The sequence below is a fragment of the Tarenaya hassleriana genome, unplaced genomic scaffold (genome assembly GCF_000463585.1).
Source record: "Tarenaya hassleriana unplaced genomic scaffold, ASM46358v1 Cleome39, whole genome shotgun sequence".
Classification (NCBI taxonomy): domain Eukaryota; kingdom Viridiplantae; phylum Streptophyta; class Magnoliopsida; order Brassicales; family Cleomaceae; genus Tarenaya; species Tarenaya hassleriana.
The window spans coordinates 951,883-970,298 of record NW_010966822.1 but is presented as its reverse complement, the minus strand read 5'-3'; the positions used below and the strand labels follow the sequence as shown (position 1 = coordinate 970,298).

The following is an 18,416-nucleotide window of genomic DNA, read 5'->3' as shown; positions in this document are numbered from 1 at the left end:
GCAAGTTTACTGGTTGTACAGATTCAGTGTGAGGAATCATGATGGCTGGGCTGTCGTCTTCATTAGCAGGTTCCCCCTCGGTTGGTATGCTAGAAGAGACAGAGGGAGAATCCTCATCAACCAGAGCAGCAGGATGTAGGGAGTTGTTCGGCAAGGCGTCCTCATCAGCAGCATTCGGCAGAGCGGCAACCTGCAAGGGAGAATCACGAGAACCAGAGGAGGGCGAACGAACCTGTGTTGGCTGAGAATCAGCAGGTCGAACAATCAGTACAGGGGTCGATTGATCCCCATGAGAGTTCCGATTCGAAGCCTGCAGGTTACTTATATTTTGTATAGATGTGAGATATTGTAAAAGATATTCATTGGAGTCTATACCTCTGTGAATCATGTTTTCCAAGGCAGACCAATCCTGTTTATCGAAGTAGCTTACTTCTTCGACAAATTTCACATCGCGGGAGGTATGAACACGATTACGTTGTGGATCATAACAAATATAACCTTTTGTGTCGGTAGGGTAGCCCAAGAACACGCAACGAATACTCCTAGGATCGAGCTTATCCCTGTCTGTTTCGTGAACACGGACAAAGGAAACGCAACCAAAAACTTTTAAGTGATCGAGTGTGGGTTTGCGCTGAAATAGTACCTCATAGGGTGACTGATCGTTGAGCACTTGGGTAGGCAGCCGATTGATTAAGTAACAGGCGGTTTTAACGGCATCGCACCAGTATCGCTTCGGGACATGGCGGTGAAACAACAACGTGCGGGCAACTTCCATGAGGTGTCGGTTTTTCCGCTCGGCAACCCCATTTTGTTGCGGTGTTTTCGGACAAGAGCGTTGATGTATAATCCCGTTTTGTAGAAGGTATTGGCGGAAGGCACCACTGAGATATTCTCCGCCATTATCTGTACGGATGGACTTAATCGTAGTGCCGAATTGATTAGTAACATAGGCAACAAAGTTTTGGAAAGCCTGAAAAACGTCACTCTTCTTCTGCAAAGGTGTTAGCCAAGTAAACTTCGACTTTTCATCAATAAACGTAACAAAATATTTGAAATTATCCCGGGAAAAACACAGGGCAGTCCATACATCGGAGTGGACCAGATCAAAGACATTGTCATAAATTGTGGAAGAAACGGGGAAAACAGATCGAACATGTTTACCAAGCGTACAAGCCTCACAAATTGAACGAACAGGTTTATAACTTGGAACAAGTAAATGGAGCACTTTCGAATGGGGATGACCCAAGCGATCATGCCAAATATCCGAAGTAGTAGAATGAAAACTAGAAACAGGGTCTTCAAGATAAAACAGATTGCCTTTTTGGTGTCCTTTGCCAATGATCTCAAGCGTGCTAATATCCTGAAATTCAACGATGTTAGGACGGAAAATAACACAGCAGGAGATCTGATCAAGAAGTTTCGAAATGGAGAGTAAGTTTGCTTTAAACTCAGGAACGTAAAGGCCGAACAGCTGGCGACCAAATAAAGTAAATGACCCATGTCCCGTTAATGGGAACAGTGTGGCCGTTAGCAACTGAAACCACTCCACTACATGGTTTAACAGAATCAAACCATTGAGCATCTGCAAACATGTGAGTGGAGGCTCCAGAATCAATAAGAACAGGGGAAAGAGCAGAAAGTTTACCACTTTCTTTGGTGTTCATTGCCAGCAAGAATTGCTTAAATCCCTTCAGTTCGTCCGGAGTGAACGTGATCGAAGTGTCACCCGGCATTACAGTAGCAGTGGCGGTCATGGCAGAAGGCCGAGAGCTGGGATTGTCACGATATCGAGCAGGCTTCAAATGGGGGTTTAAAACCCAGCATCTGTCTTTGGAGTGGTCATTCCGTTTGCAGTGATCGCAAAAAATTGGTTTGCGATCTTTCTGGTGAAAGGAGGCAGATGTCGGCTTTTTGGAGTAATGGGCAAGCTCCGGAGGATGAGTGAATAGGTTCCGACCTCCTTCTTCTCGCTTAATCATCATGCAAACCTCATCGAAACTTGGTAATTTTGATTGGCGCAGCATATGATACACCAAATCATTAAAAGATACATCAAGTGTGAGAGGAAGGGAGAAGACCTTATCTTCTTCCGCGCGTTCTCTGGATGTTAGGAGATCAGTTGTGGGTGGGCGAATCTCCTCGAGCTCGGCCCAGAGAGCACAGAAATCTCCTTGAAGTTTGTTAAATGCTTGTCCATTCTGCTGTAAATTGAATAATTTCTTCTTGATCTCAAAAACACGGCTAATATTGGAGAGATTACCATAAACACTCTTGAGGGAATCCCACAGAGCTTTGGCAGTGTCGTTGGCTATGAATGATTGGAGGATGGTCGAATCGAGGGAGGCCTGTAGAATAACCAGAGCTTGGCTGTCGGATTGTTTCCAAGCCGCTTGCTTTGTTTCCTCCATCTTGTTCTGTGCTGTAACAAGAGTAAGGTCGTCGCCTTCTGCAGCAACTCGTAATGGTTTCGGAGTTCTGGTGGACATGACATGATCCCACAGACCCTTGCTATGAAGGGCAGCCGTTGCCGCCTTTGTCCAATAAAAATAATTGTCTCCATTGAGAAGTATTGGGATGAGTTTACCTCCTTGTTCCATGTCGTTTTTTCGGGAAGTGCAGATCCGAATTTCACGAGGATGCCACAACCGAGAGACTTGGAGAACATATATCAAGACGTGGAGAATCAGAGACCGATGAGCTCTGATACCATGAAGATTTTGATGGAGAGATTTGATATTGATCAGAGAAGCAAAGTCCAAACCTTATTCCTACAGGTTTGAACCAGACACGATAGAATTAGGGGAGAGTTTGGTTTAGACAAAAAACTCTTTGTTCCCTTGATTTTCTGTACATCACGTTCTCTTACATATATGCAGCATATTAACTTGAAGTTAAGGTAAGTAAATAAATCAACAACTGTGAATAAGCAGATTTCCTAAATACAGAGGAAAGTTTCCTGATCTGATAGGATTCGATCTTGTATCTTGGAATGTCTTGGTTTGTTTCCTTTTCTTCATATTCGGATGTGGTCCTTGATAGATGCAGAACACGTCATGGTTCTCGTATCTGGAAGTTCTTGTTCTGTCTTTGTGTCTTCAACAGGTTCTTGGTCACTCTTCATGTCTTCAACAAATAGTTTGTATTAATATTTATTAGGATAATTTTTTAATAAATAATTAAACTTCATTAGCGAGTTTTGGGCACCAAAATTAGGTAAATAATTAAAATGATTTTTTAGTTTTAAAATTACAATTGCTTATATTAATATTTTAATGTAATTCATAATAAAACTATATTTAAATATTTAAATATTTTTATAATGAAATTTATTATTTTATATCGGCTCCCGAAAATGTTTGAGATGCCCGCGGAGATTATGAACCAAATTTAGAAAAAAAATTTATGCAGTTCATTTTGTTATATATTTGAATGTGGCACTTACAATTTATTTCAAAAAAAAATTGTTTTCTATATTTACAGAAATAAGAATTTATGAAATGTTAAAATTTTTCAAGTAATTTTCTTATATGTATACATGTGGCACTTGCAATTTCTTTCAAAAAATGTTGTTTTATGAAAAGTTTAATTTTTTTTTATTATTTTAAATAAAGAACGTCAAAACCTAATCCACGGACCACGGTGCATTTCAACACGTTGTAAACCAAAAGAGAGGACTGAGAGGTCCTTTTGTTCTCAGCCCCTTTAACCTATATACGTATCTCCTCGGTCTTGTCCTCTACTCCTCTACTCCCTTTCTCCTCCCCTTTTTTATTTTTGTAATTTTCTTTTCCGGAGAAAAAAATATCAAAAGAGAAAAAAAAAAGGTGAAAAATTTAGAAAAGCAAAGGAACAGAATGGATCCGATGGAATCCGTGGACAGCAATGGCGTCGAGACCACCGTCGTTAACTCTCATGGAGACCACGGATGGCAGAAGGTGGTCTACCCGAAGCGCCAGCGGAAGCAGAAGCCGGCGGATCAGGCGGCCAATGCAGCCTCCGCCAAGCCCCTCCCCAATGGAACCTTAGCTAATGGGGACAACGTCTTTCGCTCCCTCGAGCAGCAGGCTGAGGAGCGGCGCCGCCGGATCTTCACCGCCCAATTGGCCGCCGATGCGGCCGACGGCTCTCTTACAGCGAGATCCAAACGATCCGACGCTTACGGCGATGATGACTACGATTACGATGACAGCGACGCTGAGATCGCCGCTGGGAAGGAGAATCTGAAGGCGGACGAAACTAAGAAGCCGAAGCCCAAGAAGGAGAAGAAGCCTAAAGTCACTTTGGCCGAAGCCGCCGCCAAGATTGTCCCTGCCGATCTTGCAGCTTTCCTCTTCGAAGCCTCGGTATGGGCTTGAGTATAAATTTCGTTTCGATCCGTCCATTGAGTCGAATTATGATATATGAAGACCAATCAAGATCACTGGTTTTTGTTTATTGCCGTACAGGAATCGTATGCCGCTCAGCCGGAGATTCAGCTGATGAGATTTGCCGATTACTTTGGGAGAGCACTCTCAGGAGTAACATCTGCCCAGTTCCCGTGGGTCAAAATGCTCAAGGAGTCTCCCGTATCCAAGTTTACTGATGTGAGCAATTCCTCTTTCCATTTCTCAGGTCGTAATTTTATACTGTCTTCCCCAGACTTGTCCCATTCATCGGTCCAGCTATCTGTTTAGTTTGCTAGTTTGGTATTGGGCGAATGAATTGTTTTCTGGCTTTGAATTTGTACCTCTGATTTAATTTGCTGGACCTGGAAGTCGTGGATTGTCGTTGCTTATATTTTCACCTAAATGCTTTTACCGATTTCAGTAAAAGGGGAAGTGGAAGTCTCTTCCTTTCTCGTTCCCAACTATCTTCCCCCCTCCTTGTAGTTTTTGGCCAAATTTGCAGACTTGAAAAAGTTCCAGACAGATGATGAACTTTGATTGTGTTTTGTCTTGGTTTACTCTATATTTTCTCCTGCCGTTACTCAGGGGCACATACCTTTACATGATACACGTTTATGTTTTACTTTTTTTTGTTTCTGTGACATGGGTTGATATGGACAGATCCCACTGTCTCATATTCCTGAAGCTGTCTACAAAACATCAGTCGATTGGATCAATCAGCGCCCCCTTGAAGCCCTTGGTTCCTTTGTATTGTGGGCTTTCGACTGTATTCTTGCTGACTTGGCAGGACAACAACCCAGCACCAAGGGCGCTAAGAAGGGTGTACAGCAGACTTCTTCAAAATCTCAGGTAAAAGATTAGTTGATTGTACCATTTACTTTGCCAAGTGATCTGGATCTGTTTCGGTCTTGTTTCATCGTTGTAAAATTCCTTCCTTTTTGTACTAGATATCTTTCCATACTCTATTCTTAGAACTTTGCATGTAGTTTTTTATCGCTTTTCATTGTCTATCTGACTGAATGTCTCATCAATTACCTCTTTACTATTTGTTTCTTTCTTTCTTTCTTTCTTAATGCATAGGTTGCGATATTTGTGGCATTAGCAATGGTATTGCGTAGGAAGCCTGATGCGTTGATTAATGTATTGCCAACTCTGAGGGAGAATCCAAAGTATCGGGGGCATGATAAGCTTCCAGTTATAGTTTGGATGATGGCTCAGGTGTGTGTGAAAGTTGTTTATTTATGTGGATGAAGATCAAGATTACAAAAACTGATGCTTCCTGTGAAATATATCCTGAAATTCATATGCTTTTAACTAAAATTTTGTGAAGGCCTCCCAAGGTGATCTATCTGTAGGCTTGTACTCGTGGGCACACAACTTGTTACCAGTCGTCAGTAGCAAGAGCTGCAATCCTCAGTCCAGGGATCTGATTCTGCAGCTGGTTGAGAGGTGGGTGAAATATTTCAGGTGTGATCTCCTGTGCGTGATGATCATCTAATTGTGCAATTTTGTATTTTCTTTCAGAATTTTGTCAAACCCGAAATCCCGGACAATTCTAGTAAATGGTGCTGTCAGAAAGGGGGAACGTCTGATCCCACCTCCTTCATTTGAGATCCTAGTGCTCCTTACATTCCCTTCGTCATCTACAAGAGTGAAGGTAATATTGTGACTTTGAGACAGTACCTTGATGCATGTGGGTCAATTTTAATCACTAGTACTATGGTGTGATAAGCAGGCTACAGAGAGGTTTGAGGCTATATATCCCCTGCTTAAGGAGGTGGCTCTTGCTGGTGCTCCTGGGAGCAAGGCAATGAAACAGGTCACACAGCAAATATTCACCTTTGCTCTGAAAGCAGCTGGGGAAGGTACTCAACCGTTGTATCTCGATATCCTCGTGGAAATGTCTATTAAAATTTGTAATGTGCTGTGTTACAGGGAATGCTGAGCTATCCAAGGAAGCGGCTGCTCTTGCTATCTGGTCTCTGACTCAAAACGTTAATTGCTTCAAGCACTGGGTAAGCTGCCACTGTCTTTTTCCAATTATTTAGTTCGCCGCGCCATTCACTCACTCAAGTTCACTTACTAGTGGTTCTGCTGTGCAATGTGCATTAACAGGACAATCTCTATCATGACAACCTGGAAGCCAGTGTTGCTATTCTTAGAAGGTTGATCGATGAATGGGAGAAACATTCCCCCAATCTGACCCCAGCTGATACTCTCAAACAAACTATAAAGAACTTCAGGCAGAAGGTCTGTTACTAATATTTTCCCTTTCCTGTCCATTCACTGCGATTTCATTCTCACCTGTGATGTTTGTGATAAACCATCAGAATGAGAAAGCCCTTGCTGATGGAGGAGCTGACTCGGCTCACCAGTCCCTCTACAAAGATGCGGACAAGTGCTGCAAGGTGATTTCTGGAAGGCTATCCCGTGGCAATTGCTGTCTCAAAGCTACGGCCTTTTTCGTCGTTGCAGTGGCGGCTGCAGCTGCTCTGTCATCCAACACAGAGGCTACAGCCGAGCTGAAGAATCTGGTGGAGTCCTGGGATCTGAAGAAACTCACCGGGTCATTTGCCGCAGTGTCGTGGAACTAAGAGGAAACCGGATGATGATGAAGTAGTAGAGGTAACTTTGGGTATCATTGGGGTTAGAGAACACGCAAGCCTTTTTAGCATCAAGTGTTGAAAAGTTTTGAAAGCTGACCAAAAGTTGGGGAGTGAGGTTTCATCTTTTATAATCACACAGTCGTGGGAGATCACAGAGAAGGGATTATGAGACTGTTGCTAATTTTCTCGAGGATAATGGCGGTTTCTTTAATCTTTATTTTTTCTCGTTCCCGAGGATAATAAAATCTTTATCTGTGGATGATACCCTTTTTCCTTTTCTATTGTTGGTGTGTGGTGGCAAATTTGGCTCCAGGCGGTGTGAGGCCGAACGTGGAAATGGGGGGTATTTGCATCAGTTTGATTTGATTCGCATGAAATCGAGAAGTTTGGTATACAATGTGAAAACAGAGGGATTATTAAGGAAGAGGGGTCGGGGGGTCAGGCGTAGTCGTCGGGATCGGCGAAAGGGTACTTGAGAAAAAAGGACTTGACCTTGGAGGGGTCTTTGGGGCGTTCCCATGGATACTTGAGGGATGGGTCTCTCGGGAACTTTCTGAAGTTGAGGAAGGGCGCCCATACCAGCAGCCTGCACCCAATTCCATAATATCATATATATGTGTTGTTATGGGATGTGGATGAATGGTGGTTTTGGTCACTCACCCAGGGAAGAACATGAAGACGAACATGAACTGGAAGTACATCTCCACGAACTTCCTTCTGTACCATCTTACCCTTAACCAATTCATTATTATCGGCTGTGTATATATATAGAAAAGAGACATACGTGAGATGAGCCGAAGAAATGATAGTAACTAGTTAGGGGGGGAGGAAGGGAGGGGACTGACCGGCATAATGAGGAAGTACCAAACGGTGACGAGGCCCAAGTCGATGACAGTCCTCGTGAACTCAGGCTCGTTGTTGACTCCTGTTACCGCCCACCCTGGCTCCTCTAACTGACCAATCATTCACTTTTGTGATTCACCATGTTTTCATCGGATGTGTTTTCTATTCTTTTTTTTTTTTAAAAAAGACGATAACTTGGTACAATCCATGAATGCGTACTACCGTGGCAAAGACAGCTCCGATCTGAGCTGCCAACATGGCCGCCTTCTTTGTACCCAAGAACTCGTCGGCCTTCCCTTTCATCTTATCAATATTCTATCGTATACACAGAAAAAGGCCCACCTCTTTTACCTGAGGAATAATGGGGGAAAAAACGGTGGCTCTTGCGAGTGATTTGGGATTTACCTGAAGGAGAAGATGGGATGTAGAGATGGGTTTGTTGTGAGAAGCGACGCAGAGAGGAGCCGTGGGACGGCGAGGTCCCGACCATGGAGTTGTGACCACCGCATTCCCCAGCGAGCAGCAGCACCCTCTCATCTCTCTCTCTCTCTCTCTCTCTGTGTGTTTTTGAGGCTCCCTTATCTCTTGAGAATGGTTCTAACCAGAGGAGGTCATGCTCCCTCCTACCACTTCAGGACAAACTGGTTTGTCTTTTCTTTTGAGTTCGCTTTAACAGATAAATCTATCAACCTGCGTTTTTTCCCTCCCACATTCCACGTGGCACACCTCTCTCCCTGTAACTTCCCTTTCCTATTCTTCAATTGCGGTAACAAACCAATTGGTGCTCGTGTTTTAATTACCAGTATCTAGGGGTGAAGCCTGTTGATACCCGACATTTGGTCGTGTCTTAATCACGAGTTTTTACGAAATGGGTCCTTGGGGTGAGTAAAAATTTATCTCCGTTTGAAAATTTTAGTGGTAAAAGAATATGTAAAACATATTCTTATTTTGGGATCAAACCAAAATTTGAAGAGGACGTTAACATTTTTTTTAGGAGATGTAATTGTGAGAAAGGTTCAGTAGACTTTCGAATTATATAAAAAAAAAAATGAACGAATTTCCAAACAATATATAGCAATATTAAAAAAACTCTCAAAATCACCGTTGTGCCATTCCTCTAATAAAAAAAAAAAGAAAGGCTTAAAAGGCTGAACACCCTTCGATTTGATTAGATTCTTAATCTCGAGAATGATTCCATTCGCTGCCGGCGATAATGTGTGTAATGATTATTAACATCAGCCCCCGCTCCTCTCCTCCCCTCCATCCCATTTTCTTAATATATACATAATAATATAAACAGCCGTGGTTTATAAGTTAGTAGCGCCGTTTTCTTAGGCATGACCAGTGTTGGGACACCGAAATCTGGATACAAAACAATAAATATAAGATCTGAGATCCGTATATTCATTCATTCAACCCCTCCAAAATTAATTATTGTTTTATACACTCTGTGTATGAGCCACACCCACATGACACTTGCACTTGCTGATGATTATGCTGTCTTCATTATTCGTATCCATACATTGTAAACTGATTTGTTTCCAAGGAAAGTCCAATTTTCGATGGCTCATTATTATGTCAACAGCCTTGTATTCTTATTTATAACAACGTCACATCGTCATTGTTAATCGTTCCGTCTAATTATTAATGATTTAAAAAATTGTGGCATATAATCTTAGACCAGTCTCTTTTATTACATTATTTGGCCCTCCCTCTCGAATTCTCGACAACCTATGTTTCTTCCGAGTTCACGTTGTTCACATAGCTCGTTGTTTATCACACAATATATTAAATAATTAAAGGAAAATCCACCGTAAATTTATCACCCCTTTTCCCTTTCCTTACGAGTTTTTTTTGGTCAAACGAATAAAAGAAATAAAGTGGCACGATGAAATAAATTAAACATAAAGCAAAAGAAAAATTTGTTCACCACTTTCGTAACCCGACTTCAATTCATAGAACTAGTAAAGGAATTCGTTGTCTCCTATTTTACCACTATCAAATAAAACTAAGAATATAATTTGTTTTCCAGAAAAAGTCAGAGATAATATCCATCAAATTTTTGTATCATTAGCGAATTTTTATAGAATCCTAGAAAATAACAGAAATTGGAGAAATGTAACACGTAAAATTTAAAAAATTGTGATTAAAATCAAAATCAAAACGTATTTTCCAGTAATTTATCGGGATTAAAAACTATAGGAAAGAACATTGGGGCCTATGATGGGCCCAACCCATATTGGTATCCCAAGGTAAAGGCGGGGTAGGGGGCCTAAAAAGCCACGTGTCCAGGTCCCTTTGATTTTATTTAATTGGGAAAAAGAAATATAAAATTAAAATGAACAGAATGATTGCGTCACGAGCATTCTTTAATCACCAAAGATCATTAACTTAATTAATTCCAATTTATTCTGTCCAAAGTAAAGTATTAGCATTTCATATAAATAAATGAGGTATATATCGATATTAGAAAATAACAGATGAGGAGGAATCATTCTTTCTTGTTATATAATTAACTGGAAACAATAAATTATTATTTTCAATTGCGTCTCGATATTGAGTTGTGTTCACTAAAACATCATTATCCAAAATGATCACTTATAATTAATTGTTCATCCGTTTCACATTACTAAATCTTTTTATTTTGTCATCATAAAAAATAGAGAACACGTTCTTTTTCATTTTCAAATGTAAGGATGGGACCCACCCCGGGCCTGGCTGCCATTGTAAGACCATTCCCATTCGTCTCCTCCTCCCTCTAAATCTTTCCCAAATCCTACTTCCTCCCTACTTTTACATTCTCTCTCTAAATATCGCCGGAAAAGAAGCAGTGTTGTAAATGGCGACCAACAAGTTCGCCACTCTGATACACCGGAAAACCAACAGATTCACGCTCCTTCTCGTCTACGCTTTCCTCGAGTGGACTCTCATCTTCTTCATCCTCCTCAACTCTCTCTTCTCTTTTCTCATCCTCAGATTCGCCGATTTCTTCGGCCTCCAGCGCCCATGTCTCTTCTGCTCCACCCTCGACCGTTTCTTCCACTCCTCCGCCAGTTCTCTTTCTTACCGAGATCTCTTGTGTCACGATCATTCTCTTCAGGTTTCCAGAATCCGCTTCTGTCCCACTCATCGGAGGTTCGCGGAATCCGGGGACTTCTGCGAGGACTGCTCCTCCTCTACTGACTTACCCGAGGATTTGATCGAGCGTTGTCCTTGTTGCGGAGCTAGCGTCGAGAACAGAGCTTCGCAGCCTTGTCCTCTGATCGATCCCGATTCGGGAATTTTAGGTTTTAGCGATGATGGGAAACCGATTGGAGAAGAAATTCCCGTCGGAGTCGAGATTCCTGTTGAACAAATCCGATCCGATTTCGTTTGCACAGAAGATAGCGTACGATATAGCGATTCCCTGGAACGAGGCTTTACGAGGGAGGAAGAATCAAAGGAGAAGCTTCCTTCTGAGGACGAAAAGATGAAAGAAGACGAAAACAGTGGCAATCCAACTGTTCACCAAGCTACCGGCGAAAAAGACGAAGTTAACGATGGTGGTGATGAAAATGACGGCGAGGAAGAATTCTCGCGTTTCATTTCCAGTTTTGACTGTAATAAGGAACCTAGTTCAGTAAAGGAAGAAGAAAACGAAGCAGATTTGGTTATGGAGGTCGATATTGCCCAGAAAACGAGCGTGGCAGAATTGTCTACGGATAAACCCACTGAAGCCTCGCAGAAACACCTCGAGTTCTACATCGATGGCCAGGACTGTCATTTGATTCCGGTCGAATTCTTCAGACCAGGCGAGGAAGTTCGAGAAATTTCGGACATCAACGGTGATGTTATTCTCGATTTTGATGCCGAGGTTAATTTCTCGGTGGAGAACGGAGGATTCTCAGAGTTGAGAATCGCATTTGCTCCGCAGGATGAATCGAAGCCGGAGGATGGTGAGGCAGCTCGAGCTGCTTTTGCTTTGCTTTGCTTTGCTTGAACAAAATTTTCATCGTCGTCAAGGTTTTGGTCTGAGTTGTTGGTTGTATTGCAGATTCTTTAGCAGAAGATTTAGTGCAAATGGAGAATGACGAAGAAGCTGATGGAGAGGTTTCAATAGGCACAGAGATTCCTGATCACGAACAAATGGATGAAGCTCCCTCCCACGAAATCACTCCTGATGACGACGAAGACGATTGTGGTAATTTTTTTTATAAAAAATGCAGTAAATTAAGAAATTTCAAAGATCAAAGTTTCAAATAAACATTCTAGCAAACAATCTCGCTTTATTTGTTTTATGAAATTAAATAAAAAAACAAATGTCCTTTGGAATATGCATATGAAGAGATCCCTCGTGATGTCACTCGAGTGGAAGAGCAATCATAATCCTCTGACACTTTTTTTTTTCTATTTCTAGTATTCATACTAAAATAAAGAGGCATGAATTTTTCGTTCGGGTACTTCATTGCCAGTCGTGTGGGACTGACTGGGTATAAATGTCTATGATCCAGAGCAAGCGGAAGAAACGTTAGAGTTCAGGACAGTGGCATTCGAAACCAAAAGGCCCCTCATTAACGTCGGCATTCGGCTCGACGAAGAGAGCCATACGGAGACTCGTGGCTCAGCCGACATCCTCCACAGCCCACGGCACCCACAGTTTCACCTTGATCAAAGAGAATCGGGAGCTGAAGACTCTCTGGACGCTGAGAATGAGTCTCCCAACGGAAACTTGACCATCGAGAAGCTGAAGTCGGTATTATGGGAAGAGAGAAAGGCCCTCAATGCCTTATATGCTGAGCTGGAGGAAGAGAGAAACGCATCTGCGATTGCAGCTAATGAAACGATGGCTATGATAAATAGGTTGCAGGAAGAAAAGGCAGCAATGCAGATGGAGGCGTTGCAGTACCAGAGGATGATGGAGGAGCAATCTGAGTATGATCAAGAAGCACTGCAGCTCATGAACGAGCTCATGGTTAAACGTGAGAAGGAGAAAGGAGAGCTTGAAAAGGAGCTTGAATTGTTCAGAAAAAGAGTGGAGGAGTTCGAATCAAATGAAAAGATGGGGATGTTGAGGAGGAGGGGGAGGAGAGATTTATCAGTTGATTCATATAAAAATGGTGATTTATGCGAGAATGGCGGACACGATAACGACAGAACAGATGAGAACGGCGATTCAGATGACCGATATGGAGTTATTGAGATCGAGAGCACACCAGCTGATGCAGTGCTTTGTCTTGAGGAATGTTCGGTTGATTTTGAGAGAGAGAGGCTTTCAATTCTCGGGCGGCTGAAAGTTCTAGAAGAGAAACTCTCTACTCTGAATGACGAAGAGGATGATGGGGACGAGATTTTCGAGGATGTTAAATTAGTTGAAAATGGCCATGTCGGGGAAAACATGCACTTCCATACCAAGGAGGTGAATGGGAAGCACAAGGTTCTCAAGTCAAAGAGGTTACTACCGCTATTTGACGCGGTAGAGGCAGAGATGGAAAATGGGTTATCTAACGGAAACCACCATGAGAACGGGGTTGATCAGTCAGAGAATGGTGGGATTGCCATTGATGAGGAAATTGACGAGCTGTATGAGAGGCTGGAAGCTCTAGAAGCAGACAGAGAATTCGTGAGGCACTGTGTTGGGTCGTTAAGAAAAGGGGATAAAGGGGTTTATCTCCTCCAACAAATTCTGCAGCATCTCCGTGATCTGAGGAATGTGGAGCTTCAAGAGAGAAGTTCAGGAGACATGGTTCTATGATGAGCTGACACTGAACAATTGGACAGGTAAATGCTGTTTTTTCCCCTTTCCCCGTGTGTTCATGAGTGTGAATAGACGATTTCACACCAGAAATTCCAGTTTTATATTATATGCCGTCCTTGTTTGACAGTTCAGCGATTAGCCTGTGTGGCTTGACAGCGAAGAAACGAGGTCTGGAGCAAGAGACGCCAGAAGAAAAAAAAGGTCACGGCGCAGACAGAATATGGTCGGGAGGGAAGGCAGTTTGAAGCTAATGGTAGGTATGGTGAGAATGTCTGGACACAAAAGTCTGAAGGAGGGATCTTTTGTCTTCTTCTTGCCTTTTTTGTTTTTGAATAAAAATAAGTGGAGGGTCTGAGAGTATCATTTCATCCTTTTTCTTCCCGGGGGGAGGAGTGAAAAAAGGTGGAATGATGAGAGTGAGTGAATGAATGTGCGAGTGTAGTCAGAGGTGTGAGCGAAGCCAAAGATTATATATATATATATATATATATATATATATATATATATATATATATATTGATGTTGAGGCATAGCTGGAAAAGGATCCAGCATTTGAGATTCCAGCTGCCAAGGTACATATAATATACACATATGCATATGGTAGTACATTTAGGAACCTCTTGTCTTTGTCTTGGGGGTAATTCTTTTTTTTTTATTATAAAAAGTTTAGACTTGAAGAGGCCGAAGAAGAAGGAAGGGGTAAGTAACCTCAGGTCTTCAATTTTGATTGCTCTTGTTGTTCTTGTTGTTGGGTTCGACCACTGCAATCGTGTGGGGTTTGGTTATGGAAATATGTTTTTTTTTTTTTTGTACAATTGCTCTGTATGCCTGTTTTACTCCAATCTGTTCTTTATTATAGATTGCTATTGTTATATCATTTGCTCATTTTAGATTATAGCATGGACTTTCCTCTCCACTGCGTGCAAACAATTCTTTAATGTCATTTAACCGAAAGCAACATAAGAAATGAGTATACTGTAGATCCAGATCTAGTTTCAATATTCACGATTATATATAACCTCTTTATATAGTCAATTTGGATGCCATATTTATAACTCAGCCAACAAATCCCAAACTCTGCTCATCACCCGTCATCCAGTATGGTTAATACCGGCCGTGTAGTCACCTGCACTACATGCAAGTAGTTTATTACTACTATTTGATAGTCTTATCAAGAAATATACTTGGTTTATAGCTATGACTATCTGTCTAGAAAACGAGGGAAGAGAAGCATCCTATAATATTACCCGTTGAAAATATGGGGGACTTGAAATAAATAAAAGTTGATGTAAGCAGCAAAACAAGGATGAGACTTTGACTTCGATCCTCGTGGTAGTATTAGTGTGTTATTATATTCACACGGTGGCTCATATTGACTTTCTCTCGCGCATGTTTTCCCGTCATTGTTTTGTTTAAACAAGACGCCTTTTCTCTTGCTCGCCAATTTTACGTTTCCACCGTTCTTACCTCAGAGACGTGGCTCGACCAAACCGAATCGAACGCTGGCGATTTAATTTAAAGTTGCCAAATTTCCACTTCCCCATTTGACTTTTGTTCCTGGGTTTCCATCTCCCTTCCTCCCGATTTCCAAGGGTGTTTGCTCGTAATGTCATCCAGAGGCTGATTAGGCTGCCGAAATCTCACTTCTTTACTTGAATCTTGTCCGGGCTTTTCTTTATTTTTGCCGATTTCCATGGGAGTGTCTCTGAGAATTCTATATCCATGAATTTCATCCAAGGTCTCATCAAACCCTTCAAGCGCGGCTCTAGCAGAGGTAAAGAAGTTTAATTCTCTCAAATTTTATGCAGAATCTTAGGGTTTTGAGTTCTTCTGACGTTTTTTGTGCGATGGGTGGACGCTAGAAGGTGTCGGAGAAGACGATCTCGAGCGAATTGCCGCTCTGGAGCAGAAGGTGTTCCCATTTCAGGTCTTGGTCTCTGCTACGAAGAATTTCCACCCCAACCACAAACTCGGCGAAGGTGGATTTGGACCAGTCTACAAGGTAGCTCTGCCCTGCCCTTTTTAGCTGACTAATGAGGAAGAACACGGGTTCTTGTTCGGTTTTCCAGAAACCTCGTTTTCATGTTTCTTTTCTTTAGCTCGTGGTTTGCGCTCAAAAAGTATTGTTTCCTTGCTTTCCCATTTTACATTTGTTAGCTTGGCTGGCTGGTGAGTGAGAATTGCGTTTGTATAGGGAAGGCTATCTGATGGGAGGGAGATAGCTGTGAAGAAGTTATCTCAGTCCTCGAGACAGGGAAAAAACGAGTTTGTGAATGAAGCCAAGTTACTTGCCAAGGTTCAGCATCGCAATGTCGTGAATCTTGTGGGTTATTGTACCCACGGAGACGATAAACTCTTGGTCTACGAGTACGTCTCAAATGAGAGCCTCGACAAGGTTCTATTCAGTAAGTTGCTGAGCTCTCAGTTCTCGATGGTTTTGTCTAGTTTAATCATCAGTTCCATTGTTTGATTTGCTTCTGATTAAGCAAGTGCTAGACTTTGGATTGAGATTGGTTTGCACATTCATCAGGTTGCTTTGTAATGCTCTCTGGGGCCTGATGAGTTCAATCTATTGGTTCCTTTGGGATTTATTGGTAGGCATCAATCCTTTTAGTTCTTCATGGTCAACCTAGTTATCGTCCATTGAGGAGCCTATCCTCTTTTTTTTTTTTTTTGTTAATACCTTAGTCAGGTGAGAAGATCAAGCTTCTCAAAGCTTTAACTAATCTATTGCGTTCTTCTCCAGCTTTTCTATTTGTCCTTCAAATCGAACCATCTTTCTCGTTGGTTTTCCTTTTTGTTTTAACTGATATGATATTGCGGCGTGAGTGTTCTCCTTTTAATTCTAAGGTAGTGGTGGGTGACGGTTTTGGCGCAATCATAACCTGAATCTGTCGCCAGTCTGAGCCTAAGTTGTTCATCGTATTCACCCGAACCGTCAGGATGGTGTAAAATAGTTACACATACTCTTTTTTTTGGTCAAAAGCATACTCTTCCATATGAGGAAACCTCATTTCAGAAAGGACCAGTTCTAGCAAAACTTATTTTCCTAGAACTTTCATTTTGGCCACCTACAAGGCTTGTGAACCTGTGCCCATCAAAGCTGACCAAGAAATATTCTTACCTTTAAGACTTGCTTTCGATTTTTTCTATTTTCTGCTTCTTGTTTGAGCATCAAACCCTGTGACAGGGGCAGCTACCAAGAATTTGACTTAACTTTTCTTAAGCAAACAGCACTACAGACAGTCGTTGGTCTGACAACAAGCTTTCTATCTCTTGTTGGGTTAATTTCGTATGCTTACTGATAGTTTGGTAGAAAACTTCTCTGAGAAAGCCTCATAAATTCTTATAGTCAAAGATAGGTTATTTTTTGTGAACAAAGCGAACCGGTTTGGCACATAAATGTATTTACACTGCTCTTGCTCCGTGTGTTTTCTATGCAGAATCCAACAGAAGAGCAGAGCTAGACTGGAAGCATAGGCTTGAGATCATAACTGGTGTTGCTCGTGGACTGCTTTATCTTCACGAAGATGCACCCAACTGCATCATCCACAGAGACATCAAGGCTGGCAATATTCTGCTTGATGATAAATGGGTTCCAAAGATTGCAGATTTTGGGATGGCCCGGCTCTTCCCTGAAGACAGAACACATGTCAACACTCGTGTGGCTGGCACCAAGTAAGTTCCCTATGGTTATCTGCCCTTAAAAGCTTATGGTGTTTGTCCTTTGAAAGTACCCTTCCAATAGCACCAATTGTCCTGTTTAAGGTATTCATGTCAGCTCACACAAAAGCTGACTAACCTTTTTTCCCCCCTTTTCTGTAAAGAAATGACGTCGGTGCAAATGGGCACCTCTGCATTTATGGACATCGAGCAGCTTCTGTGGAATGTACTGATTTGATTGAATTTGAACTGTAGTTGTCACAAATTGCAGCCTTTAGTTTGTGGATGTTTATTGGGTTGGAATGAAAAGCTAACTGCATTTGTGGATGGAAACACAGTGGGTATATGGCGCCGGAGTATGTGATGCATGGGGTGCTATCAGTGAAGGCGGACATATTCAGCTTTGGGGTTTTGGTACTGGAGCTGATCAGCGGACAGAAGAACTCCAGTTTTAGTTTGAGGCACCCGGATCAGACATTGCTTGAATGGGTAAGGCCGCAATCCGATCTTGTCCAGACTCCAGTTAATAAAAAGCCTTGCAAAAGATATTTGTTTAATGATTGGGAGCAGTCGTATAGGCTGTACAAGAAAGGAAGGAGCATGGAGATGGTGGATCCTGCCATGGCAGCATCGGTGGATGCAGACCAACTCCAACTATGCGTTCAGATTGGTCTGCTGTGTGCACAGGGCGATCCCCTTCAACGGCCCAACATGAGACGCATTGCTATGATCCTCTCAAGGAGAGCAGGTCATCTGGAAGAACCCTCACGGCCAGTCGTCCTCAACCGGCGGTCCCATCACCACCAGACGGCTGGAACGTCCTCTGCATCCACCACCACCACCCGTTCAAGTTTGGATTCTTCTTTCGGATCTAATTCCAACACAAACACAAACACAGTCACGGCGGGCAGAGGTACTCCCACTTGGTCTCCCTCTCCTCACACCGTTAGCTCCGACTCTCGTGGGAAACGCCCTCTCTGGAGTTATTGATCCACTTTTATACCGACGTATATGTGTGCTAGTTTGTAAATTAGCAGAAGGCTAGTGATTATATATATTGTTTCATTTTATTAAATCTTGGAGGATTCGTCGTCTCGAGAAAAGAAAAAGATTTATTTGTTCGTTGCATAACAACATGAACCCTATTTGTTATTTTGTCGTGTTTTTGAACCCTTGTGCGTGTCA

At 42.2% G+C, this 18,416-nt stretch overlaps 4 protein-coding genes across 8 annotated transcripts; 3 read left to right on the top strand and 1 right to left on the bottom strand.

Moving 5' to 3' along the window:
• The first annotated feature begins 3,718 nt into the window (after positions 1-3,718).
• On the top strand, positions 3,719-7,253 carry LOC104823001. The gene is made up of 10 exons (XM_010554398.2): positions 3,719-4,343; positions 4,446-4,583; positions 5,046-5,234; positions 5,466-5,603; positions 5,716-5,834; positions 5,910-6,042; positions 6,121-6,250; positions 6,321-6,400; positions 6,501-6,635; positions 6,716-7,253. Exons 1-10 carry the CDS (start codon positions 3,855-3,857, stop codon positions 6,977-6,979), a joined length of 1,815 nt encoding a protein of 604 aa, XP_010552700.1. The 5' UTR covers positions 3,719-3,854; the 3' UTR covers positions 6,980-7,253.
• Positions 7,254-7,335: 82 nt separating this feature from the next.
• LOC104823000 (NAD(P)H-quinone oxidoreductase subunit L, chloroplastic) lies at positions 7,336-8,459 on the bottom strand. Of its 2 annotated transcripts, XM_010554396.2 has the most exons (5): positions 8,240-8,453; positions 8,057-8,149; positions 7,837-7,944; positions 7,652-7,746; positions 7,336-7,577 (listed from the first exon to the last, which is right to left on the bottom strand). In XM_010554396.2, the coding sequence occupies exons 1-5, from the start codon at positions 8,369-8,371 to the stop codon at positions 7,430-7,432; spliced, it is 576 nt and encodes a 191-aa protein (XP_010552698.1). In that variant the 5' UTR covers positions 8,372-8,453; the 3' UTR covers positions 7,336-7,429. The 2 variants fall into 2 exon arrangements, with proteins under 2 accessions (XP_010552698.1, XP_010552699.1); XM_010554397.2 differs by lacking the exon at positions 8,057-8,149 and having other exon boundaries at positions 8,240-8,459.
• Positions 8,460-10,562: 2,103 nt separating this feature from the next.
• Positions 10,563-14,482, top strand: LOC104822999 (myosin-binding protein 2). 2 transcript variants are annotated; one of them, XM_010554395.2, is made up of 4 exons: positions 10,563-11,769; positions 11,868-12,014; positions 12,325-13,591; positions 13,701-14,482. In XM_010554395.2, exons 1-3 carry the CDS (start codon positions 10,674-10,676, stop codon positions 13,563-13,565), a joined length of 2,484 nt encoding a protein of 827 aa, XP_010552697.1. In that variant the 5' UTR covers positions 10,563-10,673; the 3' UTR covers positions 13,566-13,591; positions 13,701-14,482. The 2 variants fall into 2 exon arrangements, with proteins under 2 accessions (XP_010552697.1, XP_010552696.1); XM_010554394.2 differs by having other exon boundaries at positions 10,564-11,769; positions 13,696-14,482.
• A 477-nt stretch (positions 14,483-14,959) lies between these two features.
• On the top strand, positions 14,960-18,404 carry LOC104822998 (putative receptor-like protein kinase At4g00960). 3 transcript variants are annotated; one of them, XM_010554392.2, is made up of 6 exons: positions 14,960-15,342; positions 15,431-15,570; positions 15,763-15,973; positions 17,012-17,246; positions 17,570-17,720; positions 17,810-18,404. In XM_010554392.2, exons 1-6 carry the CDS (start codon positions 15,291-15,293, stop codon positions 18,104-18,106), a joined length of 1,086 nt encoding a protein of 361 aa, XP_010552694.1. In that variant the 5' UTR covers positions 14,960-15,290; the 3' UTR covers positions 18,107-18,404. The 3 variants fall into 3 exon arrangements, with proteins under 3 accessions (XP_010552694.1, XP_010552692.1, XP_010552693.1); XM_010554390.2 differs by having other exon boundaries at positions 14,966-15,342; positions 17,802-18,404; XM_010554391.2 differs by having other exon boundaries at positions 14,967-15,342; positions 15,434-15,570; positions 17,802-18,404.
• The last annotated feature ends 12 nt before the right edge of the window (positions 18,405-18,416 follow it).

Bases quoted from the DNA above. Each gene is read 5' to 3' on its own strand.
- LOC104823001 (XM_010554398.2), top strand. From the start codon at position 3,855: ATGGATCCGATGGAATCCGTGGACAGCAATGGCGTCGAGACCACCGTC. The intron at 6,043-6,120 runs GTAATATTGTGA...TGTGATAAGCAG, and splicing joins CGTCATCTACAAGAGTGAAG to GCTACAGAGAGGTTTGAGGC. The intron at 6,251-6,320 runs GTACTCAACCGT...GCTGTGTTACAG, and splicing joins TCTGAAAGCAGCTGGGGAAG to GGAATGCTGAGCTATCCAAG.
- LOC104823000 (XM_010554396.2), bottom strand. From the start codon at position 8,371: ATGAGAGGGTGCTGCTGCTCGCTGGGGAATGCGGTGGTCACAACTCCA. The intron at 7,747-7,836 runs GTCAGTCCCCTC...ATATATACACAG, and splicing joins GGTACTTCCTCATTATGCCG to CCGATAATAATGAATTGGTT. The intron at 7,578-7,651 runs GTGAGTGACCAA...AATTGGGTGCAG, and splicing joins GTCTTCATGTTCTTCCCTGG to GCTGCTGGTATGGGCGCCCT.
- LOC104822999 (XM_010554395.2), top strand. From the start codon at position 10,674: ATGGCGACCAACAAGTTCGCCACTCTGATACACCGGAAAACCAACAGA. The intron at 11,770-11,867 runs GTGAGGCAGCTC...GTTGTATTGCAG, and splicing joins TGAATCGAAGCCGGAGGATG to ATTCTTTAGCAGAAGATTTA. The intron at 12,015-12,324 runs GTAATTTTTTTT...TCTATGATCCAG, and splicing joins TGACGACGAAGACGATTGTG to AGCAAGCGGAAGAAACGTTA.
- LOC104822998 (XM_010554390.2), top strand. From the start codon at position 15,291: ATGAATTTCATCCAAGGTCTCATCAAACCCTTCAAGCGCGGCTCTAGC. The intron at 15,571-15,762 runs GTAGCTCTGCCC...GCGTTTGTATAG, and splicing joins GATTTGGACCAGTCTACAAG to GGAAGGCTATCTGATGGGAG. The intron at 15,974-17,011 runs GTAAGTTGCTGA...TTTTCTATGCAG, and splicing joins CCTCGACAAGGTTCTATTCA to AATCCAACAGAAGAGCAGAG.